The sequence below is a fragment of the Lepisma saccharinum genome, chromosome 14 (assembly GCF_977018435.1).
Source record: "Lepisma saccharinum chromosome 14, izLepSacc3.1, whole genome shotgun sequence".
Taxonomy (NCBI): domain Eukaryota; kingdom Metazoa; phylum Arthropoda; class Insecta; order Zygentoma; family Lepismatidae; genus Lepisma; species Lepisma saccharinum.
This window is the reverse complement of record NC_139242.1, coordinates 44,879,900-44,906,027: the sequence shown is the minus strand read 5'-3', so window position 1 is coordinate 44,906,027 and position 26,128 is coordinate 44,879,900. Positions and strand designations below refer to the sequence as shown.

Here is a 26,128-nt window from a genome sequence, read left to right as displayed (position 1 = left end):
GTGCTTCAATAGGAGTGGAACCTTTTTTTCTCTCACAATTTAAAATTCAATCCAAGTTGCATATTGTTTCATTTCAATGCGGGACTTGGACCCTATTTAAACTGACTCTCAAAAAAGGTTCCTGGACCGTATTTAAATTAATCCAGAAAAAAGGTTCCTGGACCGTATTTAAATTAATCCAGAAAAAAGGTTCCTGGACCGTATTTAAATTCATCCGGAAAAAAGGTACCTGGACTGTATTTAAATTCATTCAGAAAAAAAAGGTTCCTGGACCATATTTAAATTCATTCAGAAAAAAGGTTTCTGGACCATATTTAAATTCATTCAGGAAAAAAGGTTCCTGGACCGTATTTAAATTGATCCTGAAAAAGGTTCCTGGACCGAATTGAAATACTTTACAGATGAAAAGGTTCTCTACGGTCCAGAACCCATTTACGCTTGCTGATTTTCTCTCCTGGACCAGAATTGAATTTATTTAATATTCCTGGACCTTTAACAACCCTGGTTGAAACCATCAAACTTAATTTTATTTTCAGGTTGGCTCTACTGTTTTATGTTTCATATTATGCATGAGAAATTGTTTTCTCATAAGTAGAGCTGGGCTGTGACCAATGCTACTTTCCTGGAGTCCCGTATTCTCACGGGGACTGCAAAAATGCCATGTTGCACTTTCACAGAGTCTAATGATCCCAAAAATTATGCGACATTGATAATTTGCATTACTTTGGCAACATCATTGGGAGAAGAAATGGATTTTATGATTAAATAATTATCTCATGTGAAACTATTATTTTAAACAAAACTTGGACAGATTAATCTAGTATAGTTTCGGTCAAACTATATTTTAGGCTTTAAAATATCTTGACCTATTTTCAGTTGTTTCAGTTTTCACACATCTTTGTCTGATTTGGTAAGAGTACTGGCATTGTTGTCTGCTCAGCCTTACTCCTACTGTATTTGATTTGCTATTCCAGTATTTTATACACTAAAAACAAAAAGACAAAACTTAACACTTGTGTACATTCTATACTTGAAACAATACACATTATTAGTGAGACACTAAGGAAACATGAATATTTACCATCTAAAATAACTGAGCAACTTATGCTGAACAATTTGCGCTTAAGAAATGAGCAAACTTATTCATGGTCAAAACTACTACTACTAAAAGGGTTACAAATGTTACATTTATGGATGTGTTAATATGCATTTCCAGGTAATTAATACATTTTTCTTTAAACAGGGAGATACTTCAGGAGACTACAAAAAACTGCTACTGGCTTTGGTGTCATAATTTGTTTGGTGATAGTGGAAATTCCAAACCATTTCATACTGATGCATTTGTTTTCAAAAAAGGTTCCTTCGACAGGAGATTTTTTTGTCTTTACTTTGCCATATCTCATGTTCTATCACATTATTGATTTTGTATATTAAGCTTCTTTATTCTTTTGTGTTTTGATTTTATTTTGACTCATAGCCAGGTATTTTTAAGTATTGTTGTTGATATTATTTTGTATTACTCGATTTGCACATTATTATTAATTGCATATGTTTGCTTCAAGACTGTTGTAGGCTTATGTTACGTATATAATGTTTGATTTATGGCGTAGTTAATATGGTCTATGCAGATATATTTTGTTTTGACTAATTATAAAATAATGTGAATTGTTTAGGTTGTATACACTTATTAGTTTCTTAGCATTCTGAATAAAATTTTAATATCACCATGGACCGAGATCTGGCAAAGTAAACTTTATGATATAAAATTTAAGAATGTAAGATTAAGCGAAAGGGGGGTGTATAGAGTTAAGTAATTCTAGCTTCTTTTTCTGTGTATGTATAAAGAATGTTGTCTGTGCTGAAATATTGGGCAGTTTTTGATGAAGGTGCATTGTCAAGAAAATTATTAAGGCTCAGATATCCACAGGAAGAGGTGTTCATATTTCAGTTAGTCGTGATGTGTAACGTCTGTTCATATTTTAATTTAAATCAATGAAAACACAACATAAAAGAAAATGGGATAACATAAGCATTACAAAATAAAGAAATGATAGTAGTTGTGGTATAGTGTAATTATCCATTTCTCAGGACAAGATACTAATACAGTGGAACTCTTGATTTCACCCTGCATTAAATCTTGGTGATCTCAACATAGCAGGATTTTAGATAATTTTTCCGTACTTTAAATTTTAATGTTTTTCGGCTTAGTCACCTGAAAAAGGTAAGAATCAAGGTTCCACTGTACATAGTTGTACTTAATTAATGAAGTTTCTAGTGCAAATTTTATTAAATTTTATTTTTCATAAATAATATTACATGGCATGATGTACTTACATAAAACTTCGTGTGGCCTTTAATGCAAAGTACTTGTGATTTCATCTGTTACCCTTCCTGTCTGCTCACATTCTTGTGAAATGACTGCTCTTTTGGAGCCTTAGATCCTTATTATAGGCTATATATCCATCCACAATTACCTCCTTTTGAAAACTTCAAACTTGACCTAATTCATAATTGATTATTTTTCTATTCTGTGGACAGTGTGCAATAATTCTATGAAGGTCAGTCATCCATAATAATAATAATAAATTGCCTTGCCAGTCCCTACAGTTAATGACAAAGAATCTTATACTGTTAAATATGTAGAATTTTTCGAATTTTTGTATTTTATACTGAAAGTGCAACTGGCTCCCTAATATGTTCTAAATTCAACTTCTACCTGGGCATTCTAAACCTGCCGTGGGAAACAAAAGCACACAGACTCTGAACACTCAAATTTGCATATCAACTTTCTTCAGTAGTGGTATGCAGGTAACACTCGATGTATATTAAAGTATGTTGTAGCTAGGCCTCTTAGTCATTTCAGTCTTCTGTTCTTTGCATGCGTGAACATGTGGGCAGTTAGATTTTCTGTTAGGAATAGTTTATGGTATATGGAGGATTTTAAATGCCCCGATGATCAGTTAGTGAATACATAAGCTGCTAAACCTACACAATCACAGAATTAAGTTGAGAAAAATTGTGAAGTCTGAGATTGGCGTGAAATCTCAGTTGGCATAGAGTGCCAAAGTTTTATTTTCAAATCGTAAAACCCACACTTTTCAGTAACTTCTTAATGAATGCATTCTTACTATATTTCTGTTTTATTTCCATAATTTATCTGGATGGATCACTGTATATTTGTTTTCTATGTAACTACACTGCTATTCTAAATATTACCTTATGTGGATGATTCATTTATATTTGATGTGATGTCATTTTTAATAAATTATAAAAAATAAATTGTAACTAAAAATGAAAGCTTCCAAATTATAATTGAAAAACAAGGCATCCCAAATATGTTCTTTGATTCAGTTATAAGTAGAATTATATACTGTGTATGGTTTCTTTTACATTAATAAGCTTAAAAATAATTATGAAATAGTTTAATTTGTAGCAGCTGGTCCTGATGTACATTTACCTACATGTTACTTACTGGCAAACCGAATGTGAGATGTATTACATATTCAGTTTCCCACAGCAAGTGTGTTTTTGTTTACAAAGATTTTTTTTCATCAAAAGTCTTACAGTACGTCAAAAAATTGAAAGATTTTTGATTAGATTATTCAGGTGCCATTATTTCCCAAAAATAAAAAAATGTTACGCAATGAATATTATAAAACTAATTTTGATGAGCCAATTAGTAAAAATTGTGAAAACTTTTGATATTTCATTAAAAAAAATAGCTTCCAACCTTCAAACTACTAATTAAGAAAAAATGTACCTGCCTAGTGAGAGTATTACATTAATGATATTACAATACTCTTTTTAGTATTCAAAATATTTTGTTCTTTTATAATTTCAGATAACATGAGGTAGTTTTGTATTAGTATTGTAAATAATAATTTTAAAGATTTTTAATTATGCAGATGTGGAGCTGCAACACTGTAGGGGCTCCAATTGGTAATATTAACACTGGGCCAGTATTTTCAAATGTATTCAGCTGTTATTAAGTAACTAACAAATGTATATTTTTATATGTATCTATATTCAATGTACCAAATGTACTAAATTTTCTTAGGTGTCATTTAAAATCCTTTCTTGTACTTGTGTTCAAAAATATTTTTTCTAAACTATGAGATACTGGGAAGTGTTCTTCCATCTTCAAGTATTTTAAGTATCTACTACAAAAATCAGTGTGTACAAAAATTGTGATTAAATAGTTTTGTATTATTGACTAAAATTGTCATGAATTATAAAGCTTGTTAATGTTTTTTATTATATGTAAGCAATTTGCATATCTATAAAAGATAGAAATATAATGTTCAATCTTATCTAAAAGCAGTGTATTTTATCCCTGTTCTCATGTCTTTTCAGTTTAGAGAACACTAAAATTTGTACTCTGGTGTTAATTTAAAAAAAAAATCCCAAGCAACTGTTTTCCCTTCCTCTGAAACCAAAGGCTAAACTGAAAATATATGTTCTGTGCATTCCAATGAAAATTGAAAAACAAATGAACCATCTAACTAAATTTTTTGTGAAATGTAAAGTTCCATACCACTGTTGTATTATACAGTGCCTTCCATGGCCGAGGTGGCCATGGAGCAGTGGCTAGCACACTGGGCAGTGAGAGCACGTCTGCAGGCAAACTGGATGCAATATCAACATAACTGGAACTGCTAGCTATGTAATGAGCTCGTACAATTGCATGGACAGTTACAATTGAAATGAGCATGTTCCTTGTTACAAAAAGTGTTGGAAATGTCCTGCTTCCACACATTTACTGCATTTTTGAAGGAAATTTTCACTAACCCGCATCAATTTCTCTCCTGCTTTCAATCCTTCTAATGTTCATGTTTAAAAGCATGGGATCTCGCCACATAGACATCATGCAAATGTCAGTTTCTTGTGTGAGGCAAGATTTGCAACGTCGTCTAGTTTCCCCTCAGTAAGCACACTCCATTTTTACCCTTTGCTTCTTACCAAGAACAGGCCCTGTTTCCCTAAATTTGTTCACAAGTATCCGAATACTCTGTGTGGAACGGGAATATCTGGAAATTCTGCTGCAAACAGCTTCCAAGTTCCCTACAATAATTCGTAATGACACAAGAGTCATACATAAAAATTCGTTGTTTTAAATTGTACATATAGTGTGGGATGATTATACTGCAGAAAAGCACCAGTAATACGTAAACTAAAACAAAAACGATATAAAAAAACTTGTTAACACATTAACACTTCACAAATATGTGCAAATAGCGACGTTCCTGCTTATTTGCATTACTATAATCCAGTGTTTGGAAAGTTAGTTTTTTCTATTTTCTAAAGATTTTTCGCACACATATTTTGCTAAACCGCAATTAAATTATATTTACAGTTACTCATACAAGAAAGTAACTCACCATTCCCATTACTTCAAAAAATTACCAAAATACTTTGAAGTTGATTTATTTCTACATATGATTCATATATCACGTTTTATTAATTAATTGCACTAAGGACCATCAATATTGATTACTTTTCATTAAATTATAATTAATCTTGTTAATTTTTAAACATAATATATAGAAGTAATAAAATTCAAATTATCCTATATTAAAAAGTTAAGGTTAACATTTTAAAATTGTCTTTTCTCTCTCTTTACGTAAGCCACACTTCTGTTAATTTGAATCAAACCCCCGATGGTGCAGTGGTATCTTCGTTGCCATGTAATCAAGGGGTCCCAGGTTCGATACCCGGTGGAGGCACATAGTGGTTCAGATCCCACTTTAAACTGTAGGTCCAGTTCCGATTAGCATTTTACTTTCCCTTGGTAGATAAGGTTTAGGATAGTGTGGTGGCAAAAGTGTGGGGGGAGGAACTGGCCCCCACGGCACTGATCCCTTTTAATAATTATTTCAGTAAAGTGAAATTATATGTATGACCTCTCCCGGTACACCTACAGTTTCCAGGATGGGCGTAACCCCCCTTTCCCCTTCTCTCAATTAAACCAATGAGATATGAATAAAATGTTTTTGTAAGGAAGATTTTTACAGTGCATAACTAAGTACAAACCATTAAATTTCCAACCCATTTTATTTAGTATATGCACTATTTCGAGAAAAGACAGTCACACCTACAGACAAGCACGTAAACCTACAACAAAGGCAAACTGCCTAATCTGTGTACGGTGAACCGGTTGCCTGCACAATGGTACCCATGTTACAAAACCCAATGAACCACGAATACCCACTCCAGCACGAACGAGACTCGCTGCTCCCGCCCAGCAAGCAACCATAGTGCGACGACGCTAGCCCGATTTTATCCAAGCTGTGCTGGCGCATGGAGAGCTGGGTCCCGAAATAAGCCACGGCGATTGAATTAATCCTGGATTACGGAGTAAGTCATGCCCGCCCATGCAGATCTCTACTAGCCACTGCTCCATGAGCACTTTGACCGTGAAAGGCACTGTATAAGAAACAGGTTGTTAACATGAGAAGCACCTTGCAGGAAATTATCTATTAATAGTGAGTCATGAGGACATTATTAAATCCAAGAATGGAACTGCAATCCTCAGCCTTTTTAATCTTTTGAGTGATGCACATGATCTTCCTACTGATGGTTCAGCCTTTAAGCCCCAGCATGATGTTTTTTGCCTTCATCAATTCCATCTATCACTGTCACAATTAGCCAACAGTGGGAGTGCCAGGAAATATACTAAATTGCCAACCGGACACCCCCTGAACTGTAAGGAGGATCACCAATACATCATCAATACACATCATGACTCATGATAGACAGAGAGTGCTGTAGATATTTATACTGCTGCCAGTAGTCAAAATGAGTGGGGCTGAAAGTGGTATGATCATCAGTGCCTATTGATTTGGGCATTCCATCTGTGAGATTTCAGACAGAATCCAGATACCATGTGCAACAGTCATGATCTAGTGGTTAAATTTAAATGTGGGGGTGTGATAAAACCACAACTGTGACCTGGGAAGCCAAAATAGTGACATAAGGATCGGCGAATGCTCGGATATGTGGGGAAGTCAAACCGGCAGGCTTCATTGGACACTGTGGCCACAGACTTTCAAATGGTATTGGGAAGTGACGCCAGTACTCATACAATCCGGAAAGAAGTGGTGGCACTGGGATTCCATGAGAGAGCTGCAGCACATAAGCCATTGTACCTTCACATTACTACCTGGAATACAACACGTCAATTACAGTGGTGCAAAGAATGTTCCATTGGTCCCTAGAACAATGAAAAAAAATCCTGTGGAGTGACGAATCATGCTACATTGTTGTGGCGATCTGATGGACATGTGTGGACGTGGCAAATGCTCGGGGAGTGGTTCTTACTGGAGTGTGTTGTTCATGGTATGATGTTGATATGCTGGTTTTGGTGCATGGAACCCTGAATGCCAAGGCATATTGCACAACTACATGCTCCTCACCTTGTGGCAACAGTTTGGAAGTGGCCCTTTCTATTTCCAACATGACAATGTGGCCGTCCATAAAGCAAGGGCCATAACAGAGTGATTTGATGACATGGGAGTGAATGAACTCAACTGGCCATCTCGGAGCCCTGATCTTAACCCCATTGAACATCTGAAGGATGAGTTAGAGCAGCATTGTGATCCAAGTGAAACTGCTCAAACACCACCACTGAGCTGTTCACCATTTTGCAGGAGGAATGGAAGACATTTACCACACGCTTATGGAAAGTGTTCCTCGAACGCTAGAGGCTCTGATAGTGGTGAATGGCAAATCTATTCCATACTGACCAGCACATTCCTACGGATGTTCGGTCATTATTGGCAATATAGTTATTGTTACAAATATAAATTTACAACCGTCTACTACAGAGAAGAATCTCCATTGTAGCAGTGATAATACTGTCACCTTGCAATCAAGGAGTCCTGGATTCAATTCCCAGTAGAGGCACATTGCATAGTGGTTTGGATCCCACTTTAAACTGTAGGTCCAGTCCTGATTAGCCTATCTGAGCATACACTGAAATTTCCCTGTGTGATCAAAAGTTTATTACATAACATAAAAAGCAGAAACAACATTAATTTATTATGCCAGTAATTGCTCTCTAGGCAAAGCAGGATTTTGAAAGTGAATCATAATATATCATGCAACAGAATAATTATGTATTGGTTTGAGTTTATTTACAAGAGAAAATAACATTTACAAATTACATGAGATTTTTGGCACATAAACTGCATTGTTCATTGAAATAGTTATCTCTTTCTCAGAGTTAACAGTAAATAAATGCAACTTCCAAACGAGACCATTAAAGTTACAGTAGCCACAAGAAAGTAATGGTCAGAATTTCCCACTGGCACCAGCAATGCTACAGTTGGAGAATTCTGTAAGAAAAAAGAAAATCTGTTAGTTGTAGCCTTGATTTAACAGGTCTATTTGCTAATTAGCGAAATATTAAAAAAGTAATGTCAGTACAGTTACTATTATTGATGTTAGTTTTCCACTTTGGGGAGGGTGTTAAAGGTAATAGCTATATTTTACTACTGCTCCTTCATACTTAGGTGTTTTTTTTTTAATATTTTATATCTTTCAAAATAAAATAACTAAATTTTAAATTGTGGTTAACTTAACACCAATGCAAAGTCATGTCCATGAAAATTAAGGGTGCATAGTTCAAAATAATATTAATAAAAACGTGTGTGTGTGTGTAAATTACTTCAAAAACTAGAAGAGCTACAGAAGGCTGCTCGGGATATATCTGACCAATTTGGCAACGCTGCTGCCACATATGTAGTTGCACCAAGAACCTTGAAACCAGTGTTGTGTCTGAGCTTGCAGTTGCCAGAGCGCCGTGTTCGTGCTACTGAAATGCCGCCGAAAATTAACCGTTATTTGGAAGGGTACATCGTGGCTCTTTTCCACGCACATTTTTTGTACAACCGAATAGTGAAATAGTGTCGGGAAAATGGAGTGACCGCATCTAAATATATCGTGGCCAGGCAAACACAAATGGTGCTCATGCAGAAACATTTGCCAATAACAGGGGCCCATTCGAGGTTGCCAGGGAAAGTGTTGCCTGAGGTGCTTCGTGGAATTCGGCGAATGCAGTCCAGGAGAATCCACCACCCCAATGTGACATGGCCCATAGGTTCAATGTGGTGCAGTCCACTGTCAGCGACGTCATTCATCCCCGTCTTGGCCTGTGATGCGAACGTAAGAGCTGCGTTCACAACCTCCTCCCGTGCCACACTTCAGAACACAAGACCAACTGCCGCAAAATGTACGAAAGACACTTGGCGGGGTCCAAAATGGAAGACAGTTGTCACATTGGATGAGGCCTACATTTATCTCATGCGTAATGGTAACATTAAGGGCAATTACGTACCATGACACGTCTGGCAAAGGATGGACCGAGTTTTACCGCCAGTGCCAGAAAGTTTCCCGCAAGGAATCATGATTGTCGCCAGATACGGTTACGACGGGAAGTTGGAGATACGTAAGGTGGAGAAAACCATAAAGGTGAATGCTACCTACTTCCAGGAATCCATTATGGCCCCAATCTATTGGACAGACATCCCTCATTTCTACGGAGCCAACAAGAATCAGGTGCAGATCCACATGGACTAAGCATCCAGCTGCACCGCTAGATCATCCGTCCGGTTTTATCAGGACATCGAGCAGGAAACCAACTGTTAAAACGACGTCTACAACATTGCCTCCCCTGCACACTCACTGGCCTGTAAGGAGGAATGAGATGAAATTCCTATGCATGTGCTTCAACATAGTTTGTTGTTGCAGTGGAAATTGCTATGTCGAGCGACAGTCTGTAATGCAGGTGGTCCCATAGAACACAACCTGCAGCTGAGGCACAGCTTTTCATAGGGTAAGTACACTTTACATATCGGTCGGATATAACCCGATCAACCTCTATAGATTAACCAAGCAGGGTTGAGCTCTAATCTGTTGACCTGCTTTCTCTTAAGTCAATGTTTCATAACTCTGAGGAATTTGAATGGTGTTCTGTAACTGAAAATCTTGGATTAGCAACCAACCTTTCGCACAGTGATAAGAAATGTATCATTCTATTTAAGTGTTTTGCCAACCTCCATGGTGGAGTGGTTAGCACAGTACAATATGGAATCAGGGGTCTTGGGTTCGAATCCCGGCATGGGTGTTCTTTGCGAGTGTCATTTCATCATATCATCACTCATCCTCATCTTTGTGATTAGCCAAAAGTAACAGAAAAGCGAAGTAACATAAGCCAAATCAACTTTCTTTTTAAACTCCTATTATTATGCTAATGTCAAGTGCCCCTTATTAGAGCTACAGAAAACTATATATTTCATTCAGTAACTCTGTTAGCAGACCAAACAAATGAAGAAAGTAATTTTTCCTCTTCAAAAACAATAAAATCATATGTTATTGTTATGTAAACAATCAATGTTTCTTAAACTGTGCCTCTCCAATGGCACAGTGGTAATGTCACTTGTAATCACAGCCTCCTGGGTTTGATTCCTGGTGGACGCACATAATGGTTTGGATCCCACTTGAACTGCAGGTTCAGATCTAATTAGCCTTTCAGTGCATAAACTCTTAAATTGGTAATGTTTCAATACTCCCATGGTATTTTTGACAAGCCATGCGACTGATACTTACTATGTAACAATAAACATTGTTACTTGGAGGAATGTCAGTTTATGGCAAGAGAAAAAAACATACTGTGGGAGGTTGTGATTTTATTGTGATGAAGTATAAGCACAAGTAAAGCACAGCATTAGAAAGAAGCATGTCCTTTCTGACTGAGCAATGACATATTTATAACAGATATTACAATGTACTTACACTTTTGTAAGAGACATTGATCCATTTACAATCTTGTCTGTCCACAATACTGCAAGGTGCCGAAACAAATTTTCTAACACAGTTATCTTCCATGCCATCTCCAGTACATTTCAAAAACAACTGTGGAGGACCTAGCAGAACTCTTGCATATCCATTGTTCAAAGAATGATGCACCGTTGGTTTATGATACCTTACATGAAAAGGCAACGTAAATGTAGCCGTAAACAGATTTTCAGTCTTGTTAAGTTGTGAATAAATATAAACTTTATGGCTAGTCGATACATGCTCTGGTTTCTCTATATCAACAATACTCGGAGTAAAAGCATCTACACTTCCTGCTTGTCGTAGATGGAATAGCTGATCCGGATCCACATACAATCCACTAGGCATTGTCTGCTGTGTGAGGAGTTCACAGTCCTCCCATGGAGATGAATGGCTCACTACGATTTCAGTTTCTGAATGTAGGTCTCTGTACGAAATAAAAAAAAACTGACTGAATAACTACATGTAAAATTCATTAAATAATAATTAATCTACTAGTTATGTTTTAATTATTTGCTATATTACCCACCTAGAACAATTTCACATATGTTACAACACCCTGTAATACCATTTGCTAAAAGCTGGTTACCTACTCTTTTATTTTTCACATGGTTATAATTGCCTACAGATTTTTACAAGTACAGAAGAATGGGTGCATTTAGAACATTGGAAATGATTATTATAGCCTATTTGAAGATCAGACAAAGTAATTTGTCCCAGAAAATATTAATTTGTATGGAATTATCTCTAAAAAAAATCTGCACAAGTGGTTGTGCTTGAAAGTTGACAATATGCAAAGATTTTTTTCTTTTCGCATGAAAAATATTTAGAGATGAAGGAAGATGTGGAAATACTGTGGTAATCACACCTAGCCTATTCAAAATGCACAGGCAGTAATGATCATAAGCACACAGAAGCATAATTATAGTGCTAAGAGCAACGAACCTGACCTATTTAATTATTGTGCACTAAAGAAGTAGTAAGTTATTCGAAAATCTGTTCAGTATGTGCTTAACCGAATGTATAGGATTTGACTCGTGTAGTAAGCACATGCATCTGAGAATAATATTTGAATTGCACAACTGGAACTTAAGCCCTCTTAGATGTGAAAAGAAAATAATTACAGAGTTTGCAAACATTATAATTAGGGTTAAAAAAAATAATTCTTCATACAATAATGTGCCCAAATGGGACATCAGCAAATTCATTCAGTTTGCTAAAAACCAAAACTAACAATTCCAGCGCTACAAAAACGATCATGCATAAAAGTGAATGAAATACTGGCAGAAAATTTCTGCGTACATATCTTTCAACTTAACAGTACATTGCAAAATCAACAGAAAATTCAGTTTCAAGATTAGTTTACCTGTGAAAACCCTGCTTCTCCACTCTCCGTGTTACTGTTGTGAAAACATCACAAGGATTACCATAGCTATCCACTGTCAATATAGAAAACATAGATGAAATAATAACTGGAATGTAGAACATCTTGGCTGGTTTGACAACAGTTCTATCGAGCACATCCCCTGCAGAAAAAGAAAAAATGTTGCTAAGAATATTGATTCATTTACTTTACTTTTCTGACATTTTTGGCTGATCATGAAGATCAATTGTGATATAAGGAGGGAATCTGGAAGAGCCTGCCTCCACCTGCATTCTTTCGGTTTTGATTGATTGATTTAGTTTATTTTACTTTGCGTTTTGTGCCTCTTGGCTAATTTGCGAAGATGGGTATGAGTGATGAAATTGATGAATGGACATTCACAAACAACCAAGCCCGACCGGGATTCGAACCCGGGACCCTTGGCATCGCAGCACGATGTGCTAACCACTCGGCCACAGGGTCGGATGAATGCACTTAGGTCCTGGTATCTTTATAATACACCAAGTAGTCTGTTCCATTGAATGGTGATTTTCCCACTTTTCTTGGATGCACTATGCACTTTATTAGTAATTTACTTGTGTATCATTATAATAATACAATTACAATGTTGTCTTTGTTTGGAGCATATAACAGATATGTTTTAGTTACCAACTGTGTTCTGGGAGGCAGAACAAGTACATTTACGATTTAGACATGTATCTTTATTTAATTAATAGCTTTTAGGTTATTTAATTATGATATTCTGCAAGGGCGCACAGGGTGATGCTTAGCCCCTCCGAGACATCTGGAAAAAAATCATGGTAAAATTGGTACTGGCTGTGAGTACAAACGCCAGAGGCTCGTTAATTAGTACCCTGCAAAATGCAATTCAGGGTGTTTCAATTGTGATTATTAGGTACACAACATATTTTTCGTATTTCATTTCCAGACAAAATTTGTTCTGCATCATTGAATTTCGCAGGTGGAATCTACAATCTCTCTTTCAGTAAGAGGGTCACCATATTACACAAGCAACTACCACATACTTACATGTACTCAAGTAACACGAAAATAATTTGTACTTCAAGTATTCTTATGTGAAGTAGTTTTGCATAGTATCGGTATTTTGTCATTGCAAATTCACACGCGACATACGACAGCAGACGAAACTTCGTAAAGTAACCTATATATCAAGTCGTCCACTATTGGTATCTGCTTGATTACAGCGGAAAAATCTCATATTTTTTACACGCGCTAGATTTTAGTTCAGTTTTCTTCCAATCCAAAGATAATTTTGACAATTTTAGCCTATGTAATTGGCTTGTAAGTAGAGTACTTGATAGATGAGGTGAAACCTAAATTATCGATACTCCAGGACTATTTGTCGGACCAGTGAATATTGAATTAGGAAAGTTGGAACTTGTATACACTTACTTGTGTATCGCGAACGTATCCCGAAGTTTTAATATCACCGAAGGAATTATATGTAGTTATGTTGTTAAGTTGTAACACCAAGTATATTAATCAGACAGTTTTGTTGAGGTGATAATCTTTATAGATTATATCATGGGAGGATTGTTTTCAAAGCTTAGACATTCGAGTCCAAGTCGAATTACACCTCACGACAAGGCAGTTTTGGTAAGTTTATTAACAATAATGCACAAATTAACATAATAGTACGATAAACAAAGAGAATTGTAATATGTTAGGAAACGATGTATGCTTTAACGCGAATCTTTTACTGTAAATCAGGTGTAAACTAGCTGCATTGCGTAATTCTCGTATGTTACTATACAAACTGTATTCTTCACATGGTGCTCTAATTTAGACATGAATATAAATCGTCTGTGTTAAGAATGTTAAACGATATATGTCTATAACGGATTGTTGTGTTCTGATGATTAAATCCCGCTCTGAGATGAAGTTATCCAAGATATCAAATTGTCGCACATCTGAACACGCGAAATTAAGTAAACAGCCTAGTTGAAAAATATTGGTAAAATTTCAGTAACTACCAACTGAAATTCCTTTATTTTCTTCTTTTTCACATAGGTACTTACGTATTCTGCATTCCTAAGGATTCTTCAAGGTGGCATTTCGTGTTTTTCACGCAAATAATCTCAACTTTCGACATATCGAGTAATTCTTGTTGGTTCGTTTTCGCTTGCGTTACACGCAATATGGCGGAGAAACCTTGACTAGCATTGTCGATGATACCTACTTTCGTGTTACTGATTTTGTATTTTTTTCCAGGTTCGAAAACACCATGAACAGATAGCCCCACAAACCATTCATAAATAGCCCCACGAACCATTTCCAGTAAGGTTAGGTTAGGTAGGGTCACGTATAGGTTACACTAGTTAAAAAATTGTTTTGAAAAAAATATGCGTAGCCTCACACACAATTCTTGCATAGCCCCACGAACCATTTGCGGAAACGTACCTTCTTCAGTTACAAAAGCACGTGTTTGGAAACGCTGACTGGGATTGTGTCATCACACAGAGGCTACATCCACCTGGAAGTAAATGGATGCAAGAGCTTTCGTGTATCAGTCACATATTTATATCGAAAAATAGATGATTTACCTGCAAAATTCAATGAACGATGCGAGAAAACACTTCCCCGAACTTCCACAATTATAAAGAAACTGCATTCGGTAAGTAATTTCTCCTGTAAAATTGAAGAAATACGTTTTGCGGATACGAAAATTTTACCGTATTACATATGTGATTCTGTTGTTCTTTCCAGTGCAGGCACATTGCACAGTGGTTCGGATTCCACTTTAAACTGTAGGTCTGTGTTTCATGTATACTTAGAGTGCATGAACATGTATTATGTATCTTTGTGTGTTTGAATTGAATTCATACTGTAACAATTTGAACAATATAACAGAGTTATATTGGAGACACATTAAAATCGGATATTTTGAGTTTCGGATGGTTCATACTTACAAATTGTGTATTGCGGAACATAGTTGAAGGTGCCATTATGTTTTTTACACGAAAATAACTTCGATTTTTCACATTACGAGTAATTCTTTAGGACATACAATATGGCATGCACAGCTGTGGATCATCGCGCGTCGTGTTTGTGTTTTGTCGATTGGGAGTGGGTGTGCTGTGTTCCAACCTTTCAACCGAAAAATATCTACTTTCGTGTTCATTATGTCATCACCAACCATTGATGGATAGCCCAAAAAGCCATTCACGATAGCCCCACGAACAATTGACAGTTAGCCCCAAAAACCATTCACGATAGCCCCAAAAACCATTCACGATAGTAGCCCCACGAACCATTGATGGATAGCCCCAAATATCATTCACGATAGCCCTACGAACCATTTCCAGCAAGGTTAGGTTGGATTAGGTTAGGTAAGCATAGTTAAAAAAAAACATGTTTGGAAACACTGGTGAGACCGCGTGACTTTCGATGCTCGCGACATCTGCAGGTACATAATGGAAACAATGGCATAATGTTGTCGCTTTGCACAAAATGCAAGTTTATTATATCCAAAGTGCTTATTTCTTGTTGTGCAGCATTCTACGTGAGAAAATACCTCCACGAACTTTCAAAATGCTACAGAAACTCATTTCCGTAAGTTGTTTCTTCTGTAAAAATGAAGAAATGTGTCTCCGATATAACAGACATTTACCACAATTTGCTCAGTAGAGTGACCCTCTCTGAAAACACCCAAATGTCACCCTCTCTTCCACATAGTACTTCCTCGACCAGTGCTTGAAGTGAAATAGGTATCTTCCCAGCTAGGAAATTTTGCAAAGTACCCCCTCCCATCCGTCTCATTATCACCATGTTAAACCATAGGAGCATAATCCCAGCTAACCCTCAGGCTCATCAAAACAAGCTAACATTTTCTTCTTCTGGCATGGCTTTCTGCCCAAATTCCTTTTGTTTTATTGCAATTTCACCATGCTACAAATGCAATTTTAACATGGTTCAATTTTGATTTACTTCTGTTAACACATACTGCTGAGTTTTAGCAATTACTTAAGATTTTGTTCAATATATGCTTTAGTAGTTAGGTTAGGCAGGCCAGGTTTGGTTCTCTGAGCATTAAAAGAAAATCCCTAAATGCATTCTACTAAAGTTCCAATTTACTTCTACATTAATTCCCACTGGTCTACCATACTTACAGTCGCTTGTCAACGGAAAATGCATTGTCCATGGGAAGTCCACGTGCTTGCGTAGAGTAATTTTAAAGTTGTTGTTTTTTTTTCAACATAAATAACTTTTTTTGAAATCCAAACAGTGCTCATTACTTTAAGGAAGGTTCTAATTTCGTGAGACAATGATTGCCAAAAATTCTACGATAATTAGTCTTCCTGCTAGGAGAATTTGAAACCAATTGGAACTATTACCGCTGTAAAATATTTAAAAAAAATAATGTTCGCATATTTCACATATTCTTATTGACTTGTATGTAAAGTTAGTAACGTGAAACTGTGTCTGAAGGTGCACATATCCATGGGCTTCCCTAGAATTTTTTGTGGAGGATATCAATATTTTTATTAATATATCATTTGGGAGAGAGTTAGTTATGAAATGCTTAGTTATTCTGTTAATAACTTATACACAACTCATTCAAAAAAAAATTTGGAAGCTTGGAGAAAATTTTAGTCATGAAGTTTAAGATATGTTAATTCTACAAAAATCTCTGTAATGGGTTCAAATGTTTGATTTTGAATTGATTTGAATGAATTATTTTTAGCATGTTTTATAGAGTATTAGGAAGTGCTCTAGAATATTGGAAATGATTGTGCAAGTAAGCTCGAAGCTTGGAGTAACTACCAGATTTGCTGGCGTATAAGATGCCCTTTTTTGGACATTTCTGAGGAAAAAGCTTTATCACTTAATATTATAATTAATGTACAATATTTGAAATATAAAGTAATATGTAAGTCTACTTTCAAAGAGTAACTTACATAATCTAACTAGGAAAGAATACATTTTAATCTTCTCTGCCGCATACAACATGGAAATTGTCTAACTTAGAACAGATAAAATTTCCAGAAATGGAGGTAATCAAAAACTGAGTATGGACGTATAAGATGCACCCTGTTTTTCGGAACTATTTTTAAGAGAAAAAAAGTGTGTTTCATACGCTGGCAAATACAGTAATTAGCACAGTTTAGAGCTTGATGAAATATTATTTACAGTAGAAATTATGATTTGAAATATATTACTGAGAATCCACGCTTTTAAGAGAGCAGCCTTTCTTGGTTTATGGAGCATCTCAGACATGCAGTTCTGGCAGATTTTCATGTGAGGCTCAAAGGGGATTTTGTGCTTGAGACCAGATATTACATGAACAGGTGTTGGAAACATTTATGAATGTACATTTAATGCCAAGAGCCCTAAACCTGATAGCTGACCTCCTCACAGCACACTACGATGCCAGAGGTGCCAGGTTTGAATCCTGGCCTGTACGTGGGTGTCCGTCGTGAGTGTCGCCTCATCAGTTTCATCATATCACTCATCTTCATCTTCACAGTTAGCCAAAAGTGGCAGAAAAGCGAAGCAAAATAATCCAAATCAATGAAACAAACCCAACTAACCTAATAACAAACATTCATGGACATGATACCCCTTCACACTCAACACATATGAAGTAGATGGCACAATCATTCCATATCTAAGATGGCAGTAGGCAAATGTCTGCTCACAAACAGAGAATCATATTGGAGTATGCGGAAGGGGAAAATCCTTTTCCAGAAAACATGCAGTAAGTAATCACCAAGACTGAAGTACGTGTTAACAGACATCTGAACCATATAAAAATGTGTGTGCAAAGTACCTACAACCTATGTGTGTAATGTACACCAGTCAGAGTTCACGGGTTCACCAGCCATGGTGGAGGTATTAACTTACTTCACTGGTTATTGTTATTGCCATATTGTGGGACTAAATATCCTTTTCAATCAATGAGAAAAACTATAAATTTGGTAACAATTGTTGGTAGCTTTATTTCATTGATTTTACTGGGATTTTGTTTACAGGTACTAGGTTGGATAATATGTGTAGAAAATGCAATCAGGTCGGTGGTTTGCTATGACAAAGGTAGTTGCAATTAAATTGTAAAATGTATTTATTTTTAATTATACAATAATGTGATTTGTTTGTTTGTTTGCTTTCGCTTTATTCACACAAAGCTAACCAGGACTGAACCTATAGTTTAAAGTGAGATCCGAACACTATGTCCCTCCATGGGGTATCAAACCTGGGACCCTTTGATTACAAGGCAATAAGTTATCACTATGCCATCGGGAAGGCAACAATAATAATAATAGTGACAGTACTTGTGTTGCTTATGCATTCATGTTTATAATAAATGTTTACATATTTTTCCCCTCATAGCAACTGAAGCAACAAAGAGACAGAGTAAAGCAGTATCAGAGGAGGATAGAAGTATCTCTTGACAATGACAGAAGACTTGCAAAGAAATTGTTGGAAGATGGGAAAAGAGAGTGAGTATTTAAACAGATTTTCTCAAATGCATAGGTGTATGTACTGTTTGGAAATGAAACTGGTGTTTAATAACATTTCATAATGCAACTGATTTTCTAGTCTTGTATCGATGTGAATAGTGAATGAAATGATGGTTAGAAGTTACAGTGCAAATGTGGGGTGAGGATCTGACCGGTTCAACCCTCTGTGCAACATTCTATGTCTCCTAAATATTTGAAACCACCACTGCCTTCTATTATTCCTGTCAGAGTATTGGAACATTTGCTGCTCTTTTTTGTTCTGTACAGTGGAACCCCGGTTCTACGTTCCCACATTATGCATTCAATCTTGATGGTCCCAACATAGCAAAAAAGTTATATAATTTTCCTCAGTTTTACATTTTTCCGCATTTTAAGTTTTTTTTATCTTGATCCCCTCAAAAACTTAAAATTGTGGTTCCATTGTACATGTTTCTGGAGGTTATACTTTTCGTTATTTCTATAATATCTATGACTCATCTACATAGATTAAAATCGTTACTTTTGTTTCAGCCGAGCGAAGTTACTCCTTCGGAAGAAGCGTTTTCAGGAACAAGTGCTTGAAAAAACCGATGGGCAGCTACAAAACCTGGAGAGGCTTGTTTCAGACTTGGAATTTGCACAGGTTGAACTACAGGTATGTACTTTTAACAGACACATTACGGAAATACAGTTTTATACACCTTGATTTCGGGTATTTCTAACAGAAAATTCAAATGTTTATTGAGCGAAAAATAAAAAAAATGTTACAATGATTAGAATTCTTAACAGGTCTAAATACAAGTGTTTCTCTTGCAGGTTGTGGAGGGGTTGAAAATTGGCAATGAAGCTTTGAAGAAAATCAACGAAGTTCTTTCCATAGAAGATGTTGAGAAGATACTTGACGAGACAAGGGAAGGCATGGAGAAACAACAAGTAAGTTTTCAGTCACATGACACTCTCATCCTGTATCTAGATGGTTGGCCCCAAAAGCCTAGTGGTCGTCAATATCACCTTGTAATCAAGGTTCGATTTCCAGTGAGGCATATTTCTGTGCTTTGTATTTCTCTTGAAATGTAGGTACAGTTTTATCCGTGCATAGAAATCAGTTTCTGCCCTAATCAAGCAAGCTAGTGTACTATTGTTTAAAAATGTAAAGTTTAATGTGTAGATAAGTAATTTCTCAAGTTCAACACAAAAGTAGAATCAGCTTAAGTTTTCTGGTCAAATTTTCTTTTACTTGTTTTGTTTAGTGTGGAAATAAATTTTAAGTTCATATTTAATTTTAGTGTCCATTATTCGTCAGGGTTTACTACATCTGCGATATTTCCATTTATATATATTATGAAGACATTGTAATGTACAATATGCATAAGCTTTCAATAGAGCAACATGCATAAAAATTTCCCAGATCTTGCATTTTCGTTTTCATAGTTTAAGTTTTTTTATTGTATTTAATTAACCGTATATAGGTTTTTCTTTACTTTGTTCTTGGTGAAGAGTTCATTTGTTCTAAGTGTTTATGCTTTTAATTCACTATTTTAAATTACTGTTTTTGACCAGGGAACTGTACTTTTTTGCATACAAAGAAAATAAAATTAACCATAGGGCTTAATTTGAGAAAGAAGTTGTTGAATATACTTACAAGCAAAGTGTACCTTATGTGGTACCAGAGTATGCATGAAGCAGTATACAATACATGTAAGTTGTGTATTTCAACCTCTTATGCAGAAATGTAAATGCCCTAGCTGTTATACATCAAGAGCTGCCCAGTTTATTGTTTCCTTTCCATACATCAGCATTGTGTCATTGTTTATAGAAAGATGGGGATTTTTATAAAAAAATGTGATAAGATGAATCTGCAGAGTGGCATTCTGCATTTTGCCCTTCGTCAGTATCTCAAGGAAGGCAGAAATTGCATCCCACATGGTTCCCATTGTCTAATATGGAACTGCAGTTTAGAAGTGCAGCTCTGAATATATCGTATCGTACCCAAGGTATTGGGTAAGAAGTATAAAGTCTTAGCATAGCAGGTATCAGAGAAAGGAATGCTGAATAAGTAATCAGGCAAAGGTCGGGTGATTGACTTGGAAGGCGTATGTGGCATGAGTGTTGGAATTGTCAGGAGGTGTGATCAGTTGGCGAGAATAGGAGAGAGAGTAAGGTCTGCGGATTGTGAGAGGAAAGCAAAGTGGAGAACGATTATTGGACGATGGTGTGTAATAGATTCGATGTCTGACAGGGAGGTCAGACAAGTGATAGTTGAGAGGACAAGTGTAGGAACAATCTTCATATATTTGTAAGGCAAGTAATATCCTTTTCTTAACCAATCCATATCGGTTCAGTCATGGAGAGTATAAAACCCATATCTAATCTAAGTTAATTTCTATCGCCATTCCTTTAAAAGTAACCTCTTGCATTTATCACATTTAGGCCAAGCGAGTGATAACCACCTGAGAGATGAATGAGAAATAACTACATCACCCAATTCAATCTAGAGGTTCTTGGTTCGATCCCAAACGCAACATGGGAGTTGCGTTACGTGGTGGACGTGCTTTGGGCTTCTCATCAATTTTTTTTGCAAATGCGATGAGAAAACACTGCAGTACGTGAAATACTGCGATTTTCATCTATTTCATCCCGAAATGTGATGAAAATAATAGAGCCTTCTAGCTTTTCAAATTACGTACGTGCGATATGGCGCCGGAATTTTCACTTGTTAGCGCTTCACGTTGTGTTAATAATCAATTATTACCAAAAATCAAGAAAAGAAAGCAAAAGGTAGGCCTGCGATATTGTTCTGCAAACCTGTTGGCCTCTTCCACAATAATGTGAACCTCTTCATCAAAAAGCAACAAAAATGAGCCTAAACCTTATCGAAGGGTTTGAACCCCCTGACCACCCTGTAAGGTGAGTTTTTGTCCTCTAAAATATCTTTCAACTGGCACCCCCCTTCCCAAGGTTACTTTCACTTGCTGTTACAGAAATTTGGAACTATCCCTGTAGATGACTGTACACTAATAGAAGGCATCAGACAACAGTTTTGTGTGAACAATACATTAGATGTATACAAGTGAACAACATTTCAGCTACTAGAAAGTGAATGTTTGTATTTTGTGTTATTTAATTCTTTTTTATTGCATTTTCGGTTGCCTTATAATACAATTTTTGTTCACTAAACATGGGATTGTCTTCTAACCATCTTTTCAGGAGATAGATGCTCTGCTGAGTGGCGTGCTGACCAGTGAAGACGAAGAAGCTGTGGCTGCGGAACTGGAAGACATAATAAAGGACCTTATGCCGGAAGTTCCTGAGGAAGTTCCTGCAGGTGCTGGTGAGCCACAACTTCCAAATGTGCCTGACGAGGAGCCAGGTAGCTTTTATTTGGTTTACACTTAAATGCAGTGCATGGATTTTTATGAAAACGTTTTTTATTCCAGATTAAAACCTAAAATCTTTCAATATTATTCTGATAGAGCTATCATAATATTTTGGAGTTTCCTTTCATTTTAAGATTTTAATCTGTGGAAACGTAAGATCAAGGTTCCACTGTAGATTTTAATAATTGCCTGTAGTGCAAGTTGTTTTAGGGAGTGTTTGCTGGAGATTCTGGAAAAGTTTACCATGGTAACATCGAAACAAGTGTGGGGTGATTCATGTAAATTTTCCTACTGTGAGAATGCATTCCCTATATCCACCCCCTTCTTGTCATTATTCAATATGTACTAAATGCACTTTGTTTCAAACACCCCTTTTTTGGCAAAAAATAAACAAGAAGTCCACAATGAAAGTGTGATGAGTTGTATTTGGCCAGTTTAGTAGCAGCATTTAGTGCCATTTGTGCCTTACAATGCAAATCAAGTTCCAATAAAAGTATGGCCATAAACTACCGAATAGATATGCAATTTATAATAAATAATATGGTTGGTTAGTAGGGAGTGGAAGTTGATGACCTAAAATATATAGGTATATGACCTATATAATGTCCTAAAAAATGGGAAAAAATGACGTAAAAAATGCAAAAATGACCATTAAATTTGTTAGTTTCAGGTTAGAAATTGAAATGAAAAGGAAATTAAACAAAATGCAATCTTGCTTTTAAAAAAGGCACCAATTATACCACATGCACATTCAATTAAAATATGCAACGAGAATTTCCCTCCCCCTCCCCCCCCCCCCCGCTCGAAAAAACTTGGAATTCTTCAGAAAAAATAAATTCCCCGCGGGTTTCACCGTCTGGCTAGTGTATTTCCAGCCTCTCCTTATCTGATCTTAATGAGTTTGCCCCAGACGGACACCTGGTGGTTTCCCCTGACACAACAAAGACTGTCACCAGTTCAGCATTTCTTTTGCTCGTAAATTGCAATCCTGCGAGATATACATATATAGGCCTATGTTCACCTTGGTGAAAAGACTCAAGAATATTACCAAAATGAAAGAAGTGACACAATATGATGAAACAATACACCGAATATTGCGAAAAATGCCGAAAATTGGGGAAAATGACCCAAAACCTGAAAATTGGCAAAAAAAAAAAACACTTTAAAATTACCTTTTTTTTTTGTTCTAGACAAAGTGTAATATTGTGTATATTTAATGGGCATCGTGTCTGAGATGTCAGATAAAAGATGACATTTCATCAACTTCCGCTCCCTATTAGTTAGTAATGAACCAATATGAAATTTTAGCCATTACCGATAAGATAGTCTGATGTTGTCAGCTTAGTGGCCAAGTGCAACTTTTGATATGACCACTGAAGTCCCCAGGTTCGAATCCCAGACTCAGCATAGGTGAGAGTCCTTTCATCAGCTTCATCTAATCATCACTGCTCCTTATCATTACAATTAGTCGAAAGTAGCAGAAAAAATGTAAAATAACAAAAATAATAAGTTCCGTTTACTGATGCAGTATCAAGTGGCTGATGGTTCAGTTATTTCCTCAATGAATGTATGTAAACAGGTGACTACAGTGGACTCTGGAACATGAATTGTACCTTTGTACTCATATAAACAATAAAAGAATGTTAGGCTTGTGCACTGCTTTCGTATTGGACACCCTTTATATACTTGATCACTGGTGCAAATCGGATTAGGCCAGGGTGGAAAAATTATAATGTTTTTCAATACTATTAGCAGTCAGGTCAGTTCTGGATGTGCATCTGAGCATTTAAGAGCTAGTGTCAACACTTGTCATCAGAGATTGAAGTCTCAGAGTCATCGTAAAGGTGTGGATCCAAAATTAGTTTTTTTTTGGGGGGGGGCGGGGGCGGTTAAACACACACTCTTTCAATCCATGTTTATGTATAGTTCCATTAGAAGCGTTTACAATATCGGTAATAGTATCCAAATTATTCTTTAACTCGTAACACTTTTATTACTGAGAACTTCCTTTTTTTGTTGTCTACCTCAGTTCTACGATACAAGACTGCAAGTCGGACTGCTTTTCTTGGGACCTGGCATCTATTTCCAGGGTGACTTATATAAAGAATGTATTTTACAATTGATTTTCTTTGCTTAAATTAATCTCAGAGTCATCCAACCTTTTGCCAGTGGTTAACTAGTGCAGATTCTGGTGAGGTGAAGTTGACTGAAGCATGATGATGATCGCATCACACTCTTTATGTTCTAAAAGTGTTTGAAAACACATTTGTAATGCACTTTCATGACACAGTGTATGTGCATGCTAAAATCTTCACTTTGATGTTTGCAATTTTTGGTTTGCTGTACATCAGAGACTTTTAAAACTATATCCTCTTTTAAGAAGAGGCTGTACCATGACCCTGCCATACATGCAAAATCAAGTTCCATCCTGCACTGGCACTGCAGGTCGTACTTATAGTTCAACAAGTAACTGACAGACTAACTTGCTAAATTTAGCTGAAACTATCATTCTGAAGCTAATGCTCAAAGATGACAAAATTTAAGGCTGTTCATTGAGAAATTCCGACATAAGTGATGTGCATGCCATTTTTTAAATTAAACAAACTTGTACCATGGCAAATACAGGTTTGTTATCTCAAAATAACAAATTTGGGAAAATTGGGAATTTTTCATATCACAATACACCATGTTGCGTATCAAAAGAAATGTTATTGTATGGTGTTTGAAATGATACCAGTCCCACATCACTAGCTGCTACAGAAGCTGAGAAAATTGCTTTTATCCATTGTTGAGATGCAGTATAATTTGAAGTGTTGATTTTTACTTACCGCATTGTGAGATATGAATATGCCGGAAATGAATGAAATCCATGACATGAAAGCCCAAAAATATTATTTTTCTTGTTGATTTTTCATGAAATGACTCAATAGCCATCCACAGGGAAACAAGAAATATCAACAGACATTGGACTTCAACTCGACCCAACCTGGCTATTGAGTCGCCAACAGTGCAGACACGGCAGCCAATTGACCTGCCATCTGGTTCAGACTTCACCCATGCAGAATACATAAAAAATCTGAATTCACACACACATCTCTGCACTGAAGATGAGGTGGCATTAACTCTAGAAAGCTCGAAAGCCTATCATGAATGATTCGATTTGCATCCAAGAATTTGGTCTCCACCAAAATAACTTCATATTTTTTTACCTCACTTAGCTTGCAGACTCTGTTCAAGTCTGGTTATTTCTTAAATGCTTCGTGAAGTAGTAGTAGTTTTTGTTCCTGATGATTCAGTAAAGTATTTTAGTTAGATTACTAAATGTGTTAAAAGTGCATGTGCAATATACTGCACACAATTGCCAAAGATACATTTTTCTCTTTCTCTTTTCACAGCCAAAGTCAAGGAGAAGAAGAAAAGGGAAGCTGTTGCTATGGAAGCATCCTGAAGTTCTTGGTGATTATTCCTTTCTATTTTTGTATATACTTTGTGATGATGAAATATTCAACCATAATGTTGATGTCTTTAGTAAAGGTATTGTGTGATCACTTTGATTTCTTGTAAGTATTCTTTTGTACAAAAATTGTAGATATTGAAAGTCATATATTTGTAATTATTAAACAGTAAAACTGTTTGTCATTGCATTAAGGTTCTGACTTCTTTTAGTATATCTCCTTTCTTCAAGTTAATAAATGTGATTTTATTGACGTGCTATGATACAGAATTTTTAATATCCATTGGTGAAAACATCCATACTAGAAAGACGAAATATGGTTCAATGTGTACTGAATGAGTATTCACCTTTATCATTTGAAGGAATCCCTCGGTATGAAATTGGATACCTCACAGAGATTGGCTTAAGGATTGGGTTTCTCTGAACTGGAGTTAAGAAGGTAATTTGCAAAACCCAACACCAGTTTCCTTCTCCCATTTATGACGATACTGTCTAAAGCAAGCCTTATTACTTAAACTTCAATGAAACATCCTGGTATTCCCCTTTATCCAAATCTGCTTACAGTTTGATAAATTCAAAGGAAACTCCAACGTCACTATTTAAAATTTCCATATATTAG

At 36.1% G+C, this 26,128-nt stretch overlaps 3 protein-coding genes across 6 annotated transcripts in view; 2 read left to right on the top strand and 1 right to left on the bottom strand.

The window, feature by feature from the left end:
- The window catches only part of LOC145998835 (annexin B9-like), a 49,014-nt gene extending 44,640 nt beyond the window's left edge, over positions 1–4,374 (top strand). For all 4 annotated transcript variants that reach the window (XM_083135503.1, XM_083135501.1, XM_083135502.1 and 1 more), the window contains one exon: positions 1,244–4,374. In XM_083135503.1, the coding sequence (XP_082991629.1) occupies positions 1,244–1,294 (51 nt within the window). In that variant the 3' untranslated portion in view covers positions 1,295–4,374. The remainder of the gene's footprint in view (positions 1–1,243) is intronic.
- A 3,739-nt stretch (positions 4,375–8,113) lies between these two features.
- PIG-X (Phosphatidylinositol glycan anchor biosynthesis class X) lies at positions 8,114–13,361 on the bottom strand. Its single transcript, XM_083134939.1, has 4 exons — positions 13,247–13,361; positions 12,200–12,359; positions 10,792–11,260; positions 8,114–8,333 (listed from the first exon to the last, which is right to left on the bottom strand). The coding sequence occupies exons 2-4, from the start codon at positions 12,319–12,321 to the stop codon at positions 8,205–8,207; spliced, it is 720 nt and encodes a 239-aa protein (XP_082991065.1). The 5' UTR covers positions 12,322–12,359; positions 13,247–13,361; the 3' UTR covers positions 8,114–8,204.
- Positions 13,362–13,621: 260 nt separating this feature from the next.
- Vps20 (vacuolar protein sorting 20) lies at positions 13,622–25,712 on the top strand. Its single transcript, XM_083134938.1, has 6 exons — positions 13,622–13,834; positions 18,569–18,678; positions 19,210–19,333; positions 19,495–19,611; positions 21,886–22,048; positions 25,451–25,712. The coding sequence occupies exons 1-6, from the start codon at positions 13,763–13,765 to the stop codon at positions 25,501–25,503; spliced, it is 639 nt and encodes a 212-aa protein (XP_082991064.1). The 5' UTR covers positions 13,622–13,762; the 3' UTR covers positions 25,504–25,712.
- Positions 25,713–26,128: the final 416 nt, after the last annotated feature.